General features: G+C 53.6%; 1 protein-coding gene across 2 annotated transcripts; it reads left to right on the forward strand.

Moving 5' to 3' along the window:
- Positions 1 to 15,808, forward strand: LOC116943134 (putative RNA-binding protein 46). Of its 2 annotated transcripts, XM_076067600.1 has the most exons (10): positions 1 to 131; positions 3,196 to 3,353; positions 3,811 to 4,109; positions 5,505 to 5,673; positions 7,889 to 8,217; positions 10,001 to 10,045; positions 11,841 to 11,991; positions 13,150 to 13,364; positions 14,395 to 14,500; positions 14,724 to 15,808. In XM_076067600.1, exons 2-10 carry the CDS (start codon positions 3,257 to 3,259, stop codon positions 14,873 to 14,875), a joined length of 1,563 nt encoding a protein of 520 aa, XP_075923715.1. In that variant the 5' UTR covers positions 1 to 131; positions 3,196 to 3,256; the 3' UTR covers positions 14,876 to 15,808. The 2 variants fall into 2 exon arrangements, with proteins under 2 accessions (XP_075923715.1, XP_075923716.1); XM_076067601.1 differs by lacking the exon at positions 10,001 to 10,045.
- The last annotated feature ends 466 nt before the right edge of the window (positions 15,809 to 16,274 follow it).

The raw sequence follows: 16,274 nt of genomic DNA on the forward strand, positions 1-16,274 counted from the left end.
TGTCTGGTCACGTGACGCGGGTCGTTGTTTGGCGCCATCAGGCTCTCTCCACTGCTGGCCCTCTAGGTTCGGTCCGAGCGAGTTCCCCTCCGCGACTTTGTCGGCACGAGGCGACTGCGCGGAGTCTCGAGGTGAGAGTCGCCGCGCGGGTTGCTGGGTCTGCGCGAGGCTCGCCAGGTGCCGAGAGTGGACCCGGTTACGGGTGATGGAAATTCCACATTCGCATGACAGGGCCACGCTGTTGACGCTCAACAACCTCTCTTTCACACAGAAACACCATGATCTAAATCATCACGCGTCTGTATATTGTTTTCTTTTTGTCTTCTCCACACCCAACTATTCAACGGGGAGCTATTTAGTTTTTTCTATAAACAGCTGTCCGGGGACACTGCCAAGCTGACCAGACAAAACGCCGCGCGTCGAATGGCGCGAGAGATGACAACAACAAGAAGAACCGACGATTCGTGTTTTTACTCGAACCGAGGCGAGGGTTTTAGTTTTTTTTTACCAGGGTCGATCGCGAAGAGGGACCCTGCCAGGTGGGGTGGTGGTATGTTTGGCTCAGGGATTGAACCCATCCGGGCGTCTGTAGAGTGGCGACGGCGGCGGCTGTCGGGGTTATCCCCCGCGTTATAGCCGTGCAGCTTCAAGCGGGCGTTAAGTTGGCCCCTCTCTTCTCTCTCTCTCGTTGGGAATTCGCGTGGACGTGCTGACCCCCGGGCGCGGGAATGTGGAATTTCCGGGGCCTCAGGTGGATGCCCAAACCAGCCTCGTCATAAACGAGGTCTGTCGGCGTCCCAACTTCATCATCATTATCATCGTTATCATCGTCGTTATCGTCTCCGCCGCACCGATGGTTGGCTGACCAGGGAATGTTCCCGCGAAAAAGAAATTGGCGCCAAAATCGCCGCCGCAGCCGATTGGCTGATGGGGTGGGAGCGGGGGCAGCAGTAATTGCGTCACCCGCAGCAACAGCTGACAGTGGTGAAGGCGCTAAACGTTTACACTTAATATCACTTACAACTAGTTTGTGTTCTATCTCTCACCACGTAAGGGCCCGCCCGCGCCGAGCCACGTGTGGCAAGCCCACCTTCAGAAGACATCGCGAACGATAAACCCCGACGACGCGGTGCGCTATGTCGCCGTGGAGATGTAACAGTCGAATAATTAATTATAATCTAAACGCGTGGCGTTCATTGTAAAGGTGGAGGGGGAACTGAAACAGGATGACCCCCGGAGAGAAATCCACGGGGATAGAGCGAGAGAGACACCGCAGACCACAAATATACAGCAGGCGTCAGGCAGGCGGGGTTGGGGATCGAATCCACGACCTCCTGTATAAAAGGCGAGGGAGTTAACATCTCCTTGCGTAGATATTACGTAGATATTGTTGTGGACTCGGGTAACCGCGCCTCCCGCTGGTCTCGTGTGTCAGCAGCAACAGTCTCGATTAACCACGGCGTTCATCGTGAACATTGGCATTAACAACATGAAATATACACCGGGTGACGTTTCGGGAAAAGACCTTTCAAAGTTCCATAGGCCAAGGGGACAACAGAGTGGAGAGCGTGAGGTGGAGACTGCACTTGTTTACACCACGGGGCCCGATGAGAACTAAATTATTTTTTTTAAAACGCTTCCTCATGAACCGTGTTAAATGGGCACTAGTAGCTGTTGAGTAACAGACAAACCCCTATATAATAAAAATGTATCCGATTTAAAGCTTTCGTGACTGCAATGATTCATCTTCTTTGGTTCTTTCGGTAAAGTCACGTAGAATGAGAATAAAATAATAAATTGATAAAATAAAATAATAATATTCTCACGACGTTTCAGCCACAACACAAGCGGCCTTCATCAGGTGAAGGGACGAGACTGCCTGGAGGACAGCGCTGGAGTGAAAAAGCCACGCTCAGATCGCGACCTTTAAGCTTAGAGTCACGATCTGAGCGTGGCTTTTTCACTCCAGCGCTGTCCTCCAGACAGTCTCGTCCCTTCACCTGATGAAGGCCGCTTGTGTTGTGGCCGAAACGTCGTGAGAATATTATTGTGTTATTTTATTTTATCAATTTATTATTTTATTCTCATTCTACGTGACTTTACCAAAAGAACCAAAGAAGACAAAATGTATCTCTTAAATAAACTCATTAAAATATACGATGATTCAATGTTCCAGCAAGACCTTTAACATGCTGAGTTTATGTAGTACACTAATACCTTTTTGAATGGTTTGTCTTCGGCTGCTGTCGATTTCCACTTGATAGGCCAATCAGCTGAGCTATCATTTGTGAGAGCCAGATTGCTTCTGAAAAAAAGAGCTACATAGCTAGCTCAGTGTGCCTTACCTGGTAAATTAAAAACAAATAGTTGTTTTATTTTAGCTTATCACCACATAAATTTTGACTGAGGGCATCACTCAGATCACGGATTTGCTGGAGCTCTTCTCTGAGAATGATCCGTATTGGGAGCTCAGCAGCTCCTTACAACCCTCATATGCCACCGCTGCCATGTAGAAGCAGTGCAATAGAATGCACTTGTGAGTGCAGGACATGTTAATGATGTTATTATAACACGTTATTTTTTATTTATATAATCTTTACCATCATTATTATAAGCGCCAATGCCGATACCTGAACGAAGCCCTCATATATTGCTTGTACGAAATAAATAACGCTGTCCGGGACTGCATCCCCAAATATGTATTGGTATGCTGACCCCTTTTTAGCACAGATTCGATTAGCGCTTGTCTAGCAACGCATCCTGAGCGCTAGGCGAGGTCTGCCTGTATTTTGGTTGTGTAATTGGCTCAAAATCTCCACAACGCTGGGCAGCGTCATTGGCGGGCAACGTGGTTCGTTTTTCAGCTATTGATTTAGGGGATTTGTAGTGACCTTGAAAACGGAGAAGGTGGTGTGGATAGACAGATGGCGTAAAACATCCAAGAGCTTGCAATCAGTAGCTTAATAGCTCCCATAAAAAAAAAAACTCCCAACTACTGTGATTTCACAAAAAACGATACTTTAGGCTTATGTTTCAGGCAATGACCCTTCAGAGTTGAGCAAATGCTCAACATGCGGTGCGTTGAAACCGCTGACAGTTTTCAGTTGTTGACGATGAGTGACATTGAAGCCCTACAAGGATACATTCATAAACTGTTGTTGTTGATGTGCGTTCTCTGTCCCCTGGATGTCGTAGGCCTCCCTGTACCCCAATCTGCTGCCCCAGCACCGCCATAGCCAAACCATCAGTGCTCGGCATGGCCTGTAACGAGGAGGCCCTGCTGGACCTCATATTGCGCACAGGGTACAACATGATCCAGGAGAACGGGCAGAGGAAGTTCGGACCACCGCCTGGTATTCGAGATGCACAGAGACTCGCGCACAGTCTCGGCCGCTATGCACACACAAATACATGCGCACATCTGGTACACACATGGGTCTCCCGTCTAGCCTTAACAGACTGTTGGGGCAATTGCTGCTAGCGAGCACTTATGAAGGCCGGTATGACATGCATGGGGGTGGGTGGCCAGCACCACGCCTTTGTCTCTCAAGTGGAAATGTTTATACATCGCACCAGGTACTCATTTCAGGCTGAGGCGACCTAAGGGAGGCCCAGGACTGGTTCACTTAATCGTCACTGGTGTTGGCCATGAGCATAAATCGAACTCGGGTCGCCTGGTTCATAGCGCAGCGTGCTAACCACGACACTACCGTTCACCATACAGATGCACACACGCAGGCATTTGCATCTGCGTTGATTACTTGAAATTACTGAATCGTCGCCACCCCTCCCCGCCGTCCCCAACCTCAGACTGGCAGGGGCCCCCGCCCGCCCGTGGCTGCGAGGTGTTTCTGGGGAAGATCCCGCGCGACCTCTACGAGGACGAGCTGGTGCCCGTGCTGGAGACGGTGGGGAGGCTCTACCAGCTCCGCCTCATGATGGAGTTCAGCGGAGAGAACCGCGGCTATGCGTTCGCCACCTACACGACGCGCACCCACGCCGTGGCCGCCATCAAGAAGCTCAACAACTTCGAGATCCGGCCCGGACACCCCTTCGGAGTCTGCATCAGCGTGGACAATTGCCGCCTCTACATTGGGGGGCTGCCAAAGGTACGGCGTGGCCGGGGGAGCTAATCTCTCCCACAGCACTCCTATAATAATTATAACCCACAATATAAAATGCAACAATATTAATCTATAACATCATACAATAAGCAGGCCAAGTGGCTCAGTGGGAGAGTGAACGGCTCGTGATCAGAAGGCTCTGCGAGTTAAATTTCTAGTGGGGGGTTGACTCGGCCCATCATAAAATCTGGGGCCAATAAAATGAGTACCATTGCGTGGAAGTCTACAGTGGTTGTGATGTGGAGGGACTCGCCTCTGCCATTTCCATCACTGCCTCACTGCTCTTTGAGCAAGAAATCACTTGACCTTTTTTGACCATACAATCCTATCGTACATTGCAATACAAGTCTTATTTATATAGCATCTGATTGATGCTGTGGAGAACAGTGGGTTCATGAGCATTCGAGTAAAAGGAGAGGCATTTTTAGTTGTGTGTGGAAATGTTATTTATTGTTAGTTCGAATTTCGGTCATGGGTGAGCAGAGCCCATCGTACGTCTGGGTTGGATAAAATGAGCACCAATTTGTGGAAATCCAGCATTGTTTTTTCCTCCAGCAGGGATGGGGAGCCTACGCCCCAGAGGCTGGACATGGCCCACGGCTCAGTCCCACGGCCTGTGGCTACGTGAGGCCTACTGCTTGGAAACGGGTTGCTAACAATTTTTATATCTGTCACTGCAAGCATCTTGGTGGCACTAATAATTTTAGGCAACACTCTTTTTCAAGTACGGTAGTTCTCACAGTGTGTACAGTCCTTGCATGATCAGAGTTTTCTGTCAACGATATGTGTGGTATCTCGCTGTAGGTTTTTCAAAATCCTATTTGGCCTTCGGTAAGAAAAAGGTTCCCCACCTCCCCACCTCGAGGGAAACTGGCATCCGGCATGGGAACGTGGAGTGTGAACATCAGAGCTGGGACACCTTTGGTGAAATGCACCGCCTCATTGCTCGGATAAGCGGCGAGCCGGGCACTCACTTTGACTGTTGATTACTCACGTGCATGTAAACTCCCTTTGTGAGTCCACTGCTGGATGAGGGCCTCGCCACGCTGAGTGGATAGTGGGGGCTGTTTGACCATACTTCACCACGGTGGTGTGTGCAGGTTGAAGGCGAGGAGCGTTGATCCGGGAGTCTCTTAGCACAGTGCAACATTGGATTTCTCTGCTGGGTTCACCACCACGTAGTACAGTTCCACAGCTGCCTATGGCAGCCTGGCACGCATGCTGGTCGCCCATCCAAGCGCTACCCAGCCTCCACCCTGCTTAGCTTCCAAGATCCGACGAGTTCAGGCGCATTCCGTGTGATTAGGTCGCAGGCCGCCCTCGACCGCGAGACGGTGAACGAGTGCTGGTGCCTCAGCATCGCGTCTCCTCCCCGTGCAGGACAAGAAGCAAGAGGAGGTGATGTTGGCGATGAGTTGCGCCACGATGGGCGTTGTGGACGTCAAGATGAGCGTCTGTCCCACCGACAAAACCCGCAACCGAGGCTACGCGTTCGTCGAGTACGAGAGCCATCGCGCGGCCGCTATGGCCCGGAGGAAGCTCGTTCCAGGTCCGGTGGGGGTCACTCCTCTGCGTGTGCGTGGGTTTGTGTACGGGCATGTGTGCGTGTGTGTGGATGTCCGTGGCTGTGTGTGCATGCCCATGGGTGGGGGTCACTTGTGCCACTCCAGTGTGTGCACGCGGGTTTTTGCGTGGGTCTGTGTGCGTGGGTGTGTGTACTTGTCCGTGGGTGTGTGTGCATGGCCCTGGGTGTGTATGTCTACTCAGCCTTAAATGAGTGCCTTGTGCATGTATAAACATTGCCACTTGAGAAACAAAGGCGCCCGGGCATTGTGCTGACCACCCACCCCCTCGTGTGCCGTGCTAGCCTTCATAGTTGCTTGCTATCTGAACTTGCTCCAACAGTCTGTTAAGGCTATACTGGGGATCTTTGTGGGTCTATGTGTACATGTTTGCTGGTCATCTCAGTCACCCCATTGCCTATGACCTGCCAGCAGTGAGTTTCGACACTTCACGTGATCTCTAAGTGCACTTAGCCTGGCACAAATGCTGTGGTTACATCACTACTAGTTAGTGAAGAATGGCAGCTGTTGTAGTTGTTTTGTATGTGGAGCAATGGCACAGTGGTTAGCATGCTGTGCTTATGAACTCTGTGACCAGCTATGGCTAGCAGCAGTTACAAGTGATATGAGACTCATAATAAAGGTTTTTGGGTTAGATCGCGTAAATATAAATATATTGTTGACCCACCACCACCCGACACAGCCAATTACTAAGGTTTGTCACGCAAACAAAATGTGCCAATTAGAGGCCGACCGAAACTGAACTTCTGGTTTCTGCCGAAACCAAAAGTAAAAAATTTACTTTCGGCCGAAACCGAAAGTAAACCGAAAGTTAACTTTTTGGCTTCGGCCGAAACAGAAACTATGCCGAATGAGGCCATTTGCCAACTTTCGGCGCCGAAACCGAATTTCGGTCGGCCTCTAGACGCGTCACAGACTCGCACGCACGCAGACCCAAGCCCCCTCCTGCTGTGTAGAACCCATGTAGAGGAGGAGGTGGAGTGGGATGGGGTGGTGGGAGGGTTGAATTGGATCATTGGAGGGGTGGGTGGGATGGTGTGTGTGTGGCTGGTGGGCGGATGAGTGAGTGAGTATGCGCGCGCGCATGCACATTCTTAGCATCAGTACGCTGCTATAATCTGCTCAATGTGCTGTGCGTGCCCCCGTGTGTGTGTGTGTGTTGCATGCCTCGAGCTGCCTGTGAGAGCCCAGCCTCTGAGCCCCTCAAACAAAAGTGCTCCTGGTGGACTGCTGCTGCGAGTGCTGGCTACACGTGTGTACTGGCTACGTGTGTACTGGCTACGCGTGTGTACTGGCTACGCGTGTGTACTGGCTACGCGTGTGTACTGGCTACACGTGTGTACTGGCTACGTGTGTACTGGCTACGTGTGTACTGGCTACGTGTGTGCTGGCTACGCGTGTGCTGTTTGCTGCTGCTGCTCGCTAGTTTGGTGGTTTTGGCGGGGGAAGTGATTTTTTTTTCTTATTCTTCTCCGTCGTCTGTCTTATCTCCCCCCACCACCACCACACCCCTTTGACCCCCATCCTTGCTTGAGTGTGCGTGTGTGCGCTGCTTGCGATCGCCGGAGAGAGTGAGGAGCGTCTGCCATCAACCACCGCCGCTGCTGCCCGGAGTCGCATGCGCGCGCGCGCGCGCGTAGTTTAGAGGCCGACCGAAACTGAATTTCTGGTTTCGGCCGAAAACGAAACCAGACCGAAAGTTAAAAATAAACTCTCTGCCGAAACTATGCCGAAAGAGGCCAGTTGCCAACTTTCGGCGCCAAAACCGAATTTCGGCCGGTCTCTAGTGCCAATTAGTTACTAGCTCAGCGCAGTGGTGTGTTGAAGAGTAAACCCACATTTATAACAAAAAAATTGAGCACGACGTTTCACTGGTGATTACAACCAGCTTAAATCAGGCGATTTGGCAGAATTGATGATGCTGGTTGTAATCACCAGCGAAACGTCGAGGTCACTTGAAGGTACGTCAGAAAGAGTTTTGTGGCGGTATCTCATTACGGGAGCTGCTCTGTAGCACAGGGCGGGGCGCTCCTCGATAGTCACGAGTGGTTTCTGGTGACGCGGTGCTGATGAGCGCACTCGTGTGTACGTTGAACTTCTTCCGCGCCGTACGTAGCCAAACGCGTGAATCGGAACTTTGTTTGCGCGATCTCCCCGTCGTGTGCGCGCCGCTCCGTGCAGGCACCTTCCAGCTCTGGGGCCAGACCATCAAGGTGGACTGGGCCAACCCGGAGCGGGACACGGCAGTGGCGGCTGCGGCGGCAACGGAAGACGAGGAGGAGGAGGAGGAGGGGGCGCCGGGCTCGCGCGGGGGCCGCGTGCCGCCGCTGCGTCGCCTGCCCGAGGGGGCCCCCGACGGGGCGCCGCGAGGCGCCGTGGAGGGGGCGACGGAGCCGCTGCAGCCGGAGCGCGCGGGCGCCGGCGATGCCGCGCTGCTGCACTTCGGCACGCGGGGGGACGCGGCCGCGGCCCTGCGTACGCTGCGCGGGGCCGCCCTGCTCGGGGCGCAGGTGAGGGCGGCCGCCGCCGAGCCGGAGGGGGGCGGGGGGTTTCCGGCGTTTGCAACGCGGCGCGGCGGTTCTGCGTGTCGTGGGTCGTCGGCGACTGGGCCGGGACGGTCGACGCGGCAGGCCCGGTCGGGGCCCCGGTCTCGTCGCGAGCGGCTGCCCGGATTCGATCGCAGGATTTGAGCGGTGCAGGAGACCCCCGCACCTACGACCTCATTGGTCCTTGGACGACGGTGACGAGTCATCGCGAGCCGAAGCCTCGTCTCCCGTAGGGCGCTACGTTATACATTGGGGCTTTCGTTCCTGGAAACCCATTACATACCATTAACATTCTAGATTTGAAGTTTTCGTGACTGCAAGGATCCATACTCTTTGGTCCTTTCGGTAAAGTCACGTAGGTAAAAAAATAAATGAAATTGCTTGTGTTGCAATCGAAACGTCGTGATTAGATTTACTTTTATTTATTTTTATTTCTATTTTTATCTCTTATTTTTATTGTATTTTTTACCTACGTGACTTTACCGAAACAACCAAAGAGTATACCATTAAAATACCAAAATTTACCACGAAAATAAATTTAAACAACCTTAACAAACATTTATTGTAACTCAACGTAACTTTTATAAACATTAAGTAAAAACAAACGCATTTGAAAATTCGTGCGTCACATTTCCTCTTCTCAGACGTAGCGGAAGGCTAAATCTTTTTTTATTTGTAGAATATTTACAAAGAAGTGAAGAGCACCGAGGAAGAGACACCGCTGCGTGCATTCTCGCTACAGCTGCAGACTGTAGGGCTATACTCTACATACGGCACTACAGCAAAGCAGCGCTTTGCCCTTGACATGCGCAGACTCGTCGCTAATCGACACGGAGTCGGTTGCGTTCGCTCGGCGGTCGTAGATACGCGTTTTGGTGGTTACTGCGGGGGTCTTACTGACGATAAGAGAGGCCGTAAAAGCGGCAGGGGGGGGGAGGTCACAAGTCGAGCCGTCGTATGTTGGGGGTCACCTGCACGAGCTCGATGCTCTGACCTCTGACCTCCTCTGCGAGTATTACCGACGGAAATTTCCTGGTGCCACGAGCACAATTGTACTGTAAATGGTGAGAACATTTTAATTACCACACAAAGTGCCACCTCTTTCCGGTTGGAAATCATTCTTCGTGCGACACGGTTCACAGCAGGACACTTTTTTTTTACAACGCGGTCACAGGGTCAGAAGCAGCGTTGATTTTGTTCACGAAATTAGTGATGGAAATATTTGCCGATTACCTGTTATTTATGTTAGTCACATAACCGAGTGATGATGACATCGAGCGACTACTGATCAGTGTTCGGTGCACAGTTGCGACGAGGTGAGGTCACCGCTCTGAATGAAGGGGCACACCAAGGTGATCTGGTCTCGTTACGAGGCACTGCGGTGCACTGAGGAAGACAAAAAGACGGTAATTGGCTGGGTACGAACGGAATCGGGTGAATCGGTGGCTGACCTGATAATACTGGGGGAGGAAAAATGGTGGCGTCTGTCACACCAACATTTAATAACTAAGAGCGGACCAATGTTGGACTCCTTCAACAACAATAACAATGCAAATTATAACGCGCACAATGTCTATCGACAAAGAGAGGGTGACTGAATGTGGGATCCGCAGAGCCGGTGTAGTGCTCTCCTCAGATTCTCTGCGCTTGCCGCCGCCGCCGACGAGACGGTGGCGGTGACCTCGACGCGAATGCAACGGGGGGGGCAGGGGGCTGACGGGCGGCCGGTGTGTGTGTTGTGCTGCAGGTGGAGCTGTCCTACGCTGCGCTGGGTCGGGACGAACATCCACAGGTTTGTGTTCACCCCCCTTACACCCCCCTCTCCCCCCCCCCCCACTGTAATTTCTAAACAAAGTTGCTGAGCACGGCCCCAAAGTCCTAAAACATCGGGCAGCCAGCAACAAGCAGCCCTATCGGAGTTGTAATAGTTGAGCAACAGCTGCCACGGTTAACCGCAAACTAGAGGTGGACAAACGATTTGTACCGAGGCCCGGATTGAATGAAGAGCCACGGAACGCAAACATTTATTGAGTTAGTGTGTTCAGAAGATGTGTACTAATCTACATTACACATTTCGATTTAAAGCTTTCGTGACTGCAATGATTCATCTTCTTTGGTTCTTTCGGTAAAGTCACGTAGAATGAGAATAAAATAATACATTGATAAAATAAAATAACACAATAATATTCTCACGACGTTTCGGCCACAACACAAGCGGCCTTCATCAGGTGAAGGGACGAGACTGTCTGGTAGGACAGCGCTGGAGTGACCTTTAAGCTGCGTGAGAGGAAACAGTGCCTTGACAAAGGAATTAGCATATAATTTAGCATTGAGGTTAGTGTAAATGCGGTTGGTATTACCTTAGAGTCGCGGCATCTCTTCAGAAAGGTGAGAGACACACTCTACACATGCTGCCATTATAACATGTAAACTACCTGCAACAGAGATGTGATGAGAGGCTAGACATAGAGATGTAGTGAGAGTAGACGAGAGAGAGAGAGAGAGATATCGTGCGATGAGAGAGATAGCAAATAGATGGGGATGTATTGAGATGAGAGAAGACAGCCAAGGGCGCAATGCAAGTGATGTGAGAAGAGCGACTGAGAGGAGGATGTGGTGTGAGACAAGACGAGAGAGATGTAGACGTGAGGTAGGAGATGTCACTGAGAGCCAAGAAACGTAGAGAACACCGACGCATCCTCTGTTGCTTACCCACACCACACCAACACCGCTTTGACCGCACGAGGCCCCTGAGCCAGCGGCCTCATCACCGAGCGACGCTCGGAAACTCGAACCATCGGCTCTGGCTGCCCGTGGGACCGGTGCCGCTCGTGCTGCGGGTACTGAGACGCTGGGGGTGTGTGGGTGCCGAGACGCTGGGTGTGTGGGTACTGAGACTCTGGGTGTGTGGGTACTGAGACGCTGGGTGTGTGGGTACTGAGACTCTGGGTGTGTGGGTACTGAGACACTGGGGTGTGTGGGTGCTGAGACACTGGGTGTGTGGGTGCTGAGACTCTGGGTGTGTGGGTACTGAGACACTGGGTGTGTGGGTACTGAGACTTTGGGTGTGTGGGTACTGAGACTCTGGGTGTGTGGGTACTGAGACGCTGGGTGTGTGGGTACTGAGACGCTGGGTGTATGGGTACTGAGACGCTGGGTGTGTGGGTACTGAGACACTGGGTGTGTGGGTGCTGAGACTCTGGGTGTGTGGGTGCTGAGACTCTGGGTGTGTGGGTGCTGAGACTCTGGGTGTGTGGGTGCTGAGACGCTTGGGGTGTGTGGGTACTGAGACGCTGGGTGTGTGGGTACTGAGACGCTGGGTGTGTGGGTGCCGAGACTCTGGGTGTGTGGGTGCCGAGACTCTGGGTGTGTGGGTGCTGAGACGCTTGGGGTGTGGGTGCTGAGACTCTGGGTGTGTGGGTACTGAGACACTGGGGGTGTGGGTGCTGAGACTCTGGGTGTGTGGGTGCCGAGACTCTGGGTGTGTGGGTGCTGAGACGCTGGGGGTGTGGGTGCTGAGACTCTGGGTGTGTGGGTGCCGAGACTCTCGGTGTGTGGGTGCTGAGACACTGGGGGTGTGCGTGCAGGGAGGACAACGAGGTGCGGGTGCTGGCCGAGTCTCCCCAAGGCCGGGACTCCCTGCCCACCCCAACTCCTCCTCCTCCTCTCCCTGCAGCAGCAGCGGCCGCCGACCGGCCAGCCTCCCTGGCCCCGCTGCGCAGGAAGACGGTGTACACGGTACGGGCTCACGGTCGTGCGGGACGACGATTCGCGAGGCTCTCCCCTTTTCCACTGGCGTGTCCGAGCTGAGGCAGTGCGGGGCCCTCACGGTACCGGTGGTTTTCAACCGACCATTTGCTGTGCAGGGTCGGATCCGAACCCCGAGACTCTGGGCTGACGACGCATCCGAGTCTGACTGGGCGGGGGCTCGGCAGGGCAAGGGCTCTGCCAGTGACGCGTTCATCGCGTGCGGCGTTAGCGGCACCGCCCGGCTCTCTGCGGTGGAAAAAAACAACCTGGCGCCTCGTGAGCCGCTTCAGGATGACTCGGTGGAAGTTCCGTATTTGTGTTGGCCGTGGAGAGTGTGACGGCCGCTGTCACTATCCCACAAAGCAACGGTCATTTAATTGACCCCCGAAGGATGCTGGGCTGGGTTGAGTTGGGGCCTGTGAAGGTGCAGGCAACAGGGACTGTGCACTCTGTGCCGTCAAACCGGCTTGCACCGGCTCGTCGATGTGAGCCCTCATAGGCAGCACTTGCTGCAAAAGTCTACAACACTGCATAGGGGACATTTATCTTTCTATATAAGCTCTAGAGGTGTAAATCTGTTGGTAAGAATGAGTATTAGTTCTACTTCCTCAACGAGATTTTCGACGTGCACTGTCTGTTGCGTGAAATGTATCTGCCCTCTCTTTGGCAATGTTGAAGTTTTGTTCTCTTCCACCAGCCTGTGATCACTTCCTGTGTTGAATTTGCGGAGACCTCTGAGGTGTGTCCATGGGAATGAAGTAATTTTAATTTCTGTCTCCATTTGAGAGCATCCATGTCCATTGTCTCGACTCATTGTTACAGAGGTGGTCATTATCTTCCTGTCCCTGCTGGCTGCAAACTCTTCATGGACACAGTCTTGTTTGCCGCTGTGATGCAAACATTTACCCGTCGTCCTCTCATCTCCGATCGTCGAGGCCGGTTAATTCCTTCACACGTTAGGTCTGCTCGTAATATCGTCGTCGTCGTCGTCGTCACTTGTGTCGTCGGGGCGTACGTCTGAATCACTTTGACACCCGGTAAAGTCGTCACGATGGCCGTCGCCGCGAGTCGCGTCCCGACGGCCCTCGTGAACCCGCCGCGCGCCCTGCCCCGTCCACCCCCCCCCCACCCCGCCTCGTGTCCCAGGCCTGTTCGAGGGCTGGGGGGCTCGCACGAAGCTGTGTTGGGTGCCGCGCCACTTGCAGCCCGTGCCCATCGCTTTCGAGGTGCTGCCGGAGGCGGCCGTGCTGTCGTGGGAGGTGCGACTGCGGGCGCTGTGCCGGCGCGCCGGCCTCGGCGACGCGACCTTCGAGCTGCACGCCCATTCGGAGTGCGGGATACCCGTGGGCCTCCTCTATAAGGTGCTCGCCGTCGTCGCCGCTTTGTTTCCCGCCGCACGTCCCGTTGCCCCGTGGCAGTCTGGCCGGAGCGGACCCCCCCCCGGTGGCGGCTGTCCCTGTGCGGCGCGAAGAGTAAGCGGAACCGACCAGCTGGGGGCGATGTTGCCAAATAAGTAATTTGAGAGCGACGTTATAAAATGTTGACCGTGACGCCGGCAAGCGACGCCCACTCTTTGAAGTCCGCCGTGAATCAGACGGCGCTTGTTTTACGGTCAAGCACGCCCGGTCGCAAGTCAAACCCCTCCGTCGCGCTCACGCACGCATCCACCCGTGCCGACTCGCCGCACGTGTGCGCCCGGTGCGGTCACATTCACAAGCCAGCGCAGCAGCGCCGTCTGGGTGTGAGCTTTAGTACATGAATGGTCAGGATGTAAAAATGCACCGATTCGTTTGTTCAAATCGTTAAAAGGCGTGTTCGGGCTGTGCGCTGGTGTTGTATCTGTGGGTCAGCATCGGGGCCAGTGTAGTGGCAGTGTTTAAAAGTGCACTTTGAAGCTGGGGTCTTTACTCCAAAGTTGTGTCTTGCCGATGAGGAGTGCTTCACTCTTGGCTACAGCTTAAGGGAGTTATAACCAACGAGCAGACGAGACCACGTCGATTCAGAATGTCACAGCAGCAGTCTCGAGAGCTGAGGGAACGCTGCTGGATGAGATGGAGGCAATGACGAAACTGGTGATGCAGGCGCCAGGATGAGTTGTCGGTGAGGGAGGAGTTCGGTGGGCAGAGGATTGAGGGTGGAAGTCTTTTATTGGGGTGGAGATAATTGTAGTGATATCGTTGATGGTGATGCGCTGAGGGATGTGAAGGTGGTGGGGAGACAGGGCAGGCTATAGGAGGCTGAGACACCAGCTTGCCATTCCTGGTGTCTGTGCTCTTCCAGAGGTACGGGAGACAGGTTGCCGACACTTGGCAAGTGCCGGTAGCGCGCGACTCCGCTTGCGAAGCGAGTTCCCTGACGCGCGTCTCTCTCACCGCCGCCTCCACGGTGCAGGTTTCCATTTGCGGGATTGGAGAAGGCGGCTTCTTCCCCGAACTTCTGAGCTCCAGCGAGGTGGGAGCGCGGGAGGTGGCGAGTCGGCACGTCTACAACATCCTCAGTAAGAGCTCCACGCCCGCCACACGCTCCCCCGTGCTGCCCGTCCGGCTCTCGTTGGTCTCGTCTTCACCGTTTCATTTGTTCCCGAGCCTCGGCGGCGCCCCCCCGTCGGGCGATGGAAAACGTCCGTGGTGCCGAGCGGTGCTCCGGAGCCGCCTCCCACCTCACCTGTTGCCTCCCACCTCACCTGTTGCCACCCCCCTCCCCCCGTGTGCGGCGTGCAGGCAAGGCGCGTCCTCTGAGAATGTGCCCAGCCCCGGCCGCGACCCTGCCTCCCAGCTGCCCCGTCCAGGCCTTCTCGGCGTACCCTGGCTCCTTCCCCATGACCCCGCAGCCGGTCACCATGTATCTGGCGAACAGCTACACCTACCCATAGTGCACATCCATTGCAGCTGCGTTCATCGTCAGAGCACCGACGATGTTCCACCTCGCTTGGCGTTCACTCCGAACCCTGCACGCATTGCAGTGTTTAGCGTCAAACCACAAATTTCCCGGCTACTCGCCCCCAGTGTTCACGTTCCCTCCGAGCTTCATGCTGTGCTCAGCCAGCCGCCCCCTTTCCTTTCCCTCGTACAGGGGGGAGTAACCCCCGACTTCACATTGCACCGCTCTCATTTCACTCGTCACCCCATCGCCCCGCGTGTGTCCTCATTCACTCCTTCTCACTGGACCACGCGCCATGCCCTCGCTCACTACGCACGTCTGACAAATTTACTTCATGATGGTTACATCTCAATCTCACGACCGTGCGGGCTATTTTTGCCCAAATTTCTGGTTTTCAAAGCCATTCATGGCAAAACTAGCGGTTAGTTTAGACGATGTCATTTTATTTTTTGCTAATTGCTTTACCCTTTTCAAAGTTTCATGCACTAAAGAGTTATATTTTAAAGAGCATTTGAAAATGGTAAACGTAAAAAAAAATACTTGTTCGCATAGTCTGTTAGTACTTTGATAAAAACCGACAACACCTCCAAGATAAAATTCAGATGTTCACGTTGTGTCCGACGCGTCAACGCGGTTTCGTTTTAAAAATGTAGGGGAGAAAAAAACACACACTTGTTCACATCGCGTTCTGATGTTAAAACATTCGATTCTTATTAGGATTGAAAAATCCTTTAAAATAGCAATTTTGCTACACACGGAGATGACCGTGCACCAGTTCATTTCCACAGGCTCTATCCTGGTACCTTGTGTTTCATGCACACAAAGCTGTTAAGAGTTCGATGTTTTATTTATTTACCATGTAGGTGTTTTTTTCCTGTAATTGTTTTTTTTTTATGTTTGAGTGGAAATAAAGTCCTGAAAAGTCGATCTCTGTCATGTACGGCCAACAGTTGGGAACCAAGTGATCAACACAAAGGGGTATCTGCGCCTTCCACCAGGTAACCGAAGGAGGTAGTCCCTCTGGGCTGACGAGGCCCTAACACAACTGGGGATGCTATCAGAGACAGGACCCCGACTCGGGTCTTGTCTTCGGCGCTTCTCTTCAGGGCGACGGCTTCAGGTGTACAACAGCAGCCGGACCCGTTCAGGGGTCCGGCTTATATTGTCAGTCCCGGGGATTACCAAGCCCCTAGACACGCCTCCCTTCTCGAGCCTTCGAGAGGGACCTGGTCCTGGTCCCGTGGTTCCCCAGCCCCCCTCTTTGGGGGGCCCCCAGGCTGGTACCTCCGGTCACCAGGCCTCCGGGTTCATACAGAGTGCCACGGCCCCCTGTGAACCCTTCCACCATGCCTGGCACTCTCGCTTCTGGAGGCTGGCACTGCACGTCACGT

The sequence above is a fragment of the Petromyzon marinus genome, chromosome 17, assembly GCF_048934315.1.
Source record: "Petromyzon marinus isolate PM22_M1 ecotype Great Lakes invasive population chromosome 17, UKy_Petmar_22M1.pri1.0, whole genome shotgun sequence".
NCBI lineage: Eukaryota > Metazoa > Chordata > Hyperoartia > Petromyzontiformes > Petromyzontidae > Petromyzon > Petromyzon marinus.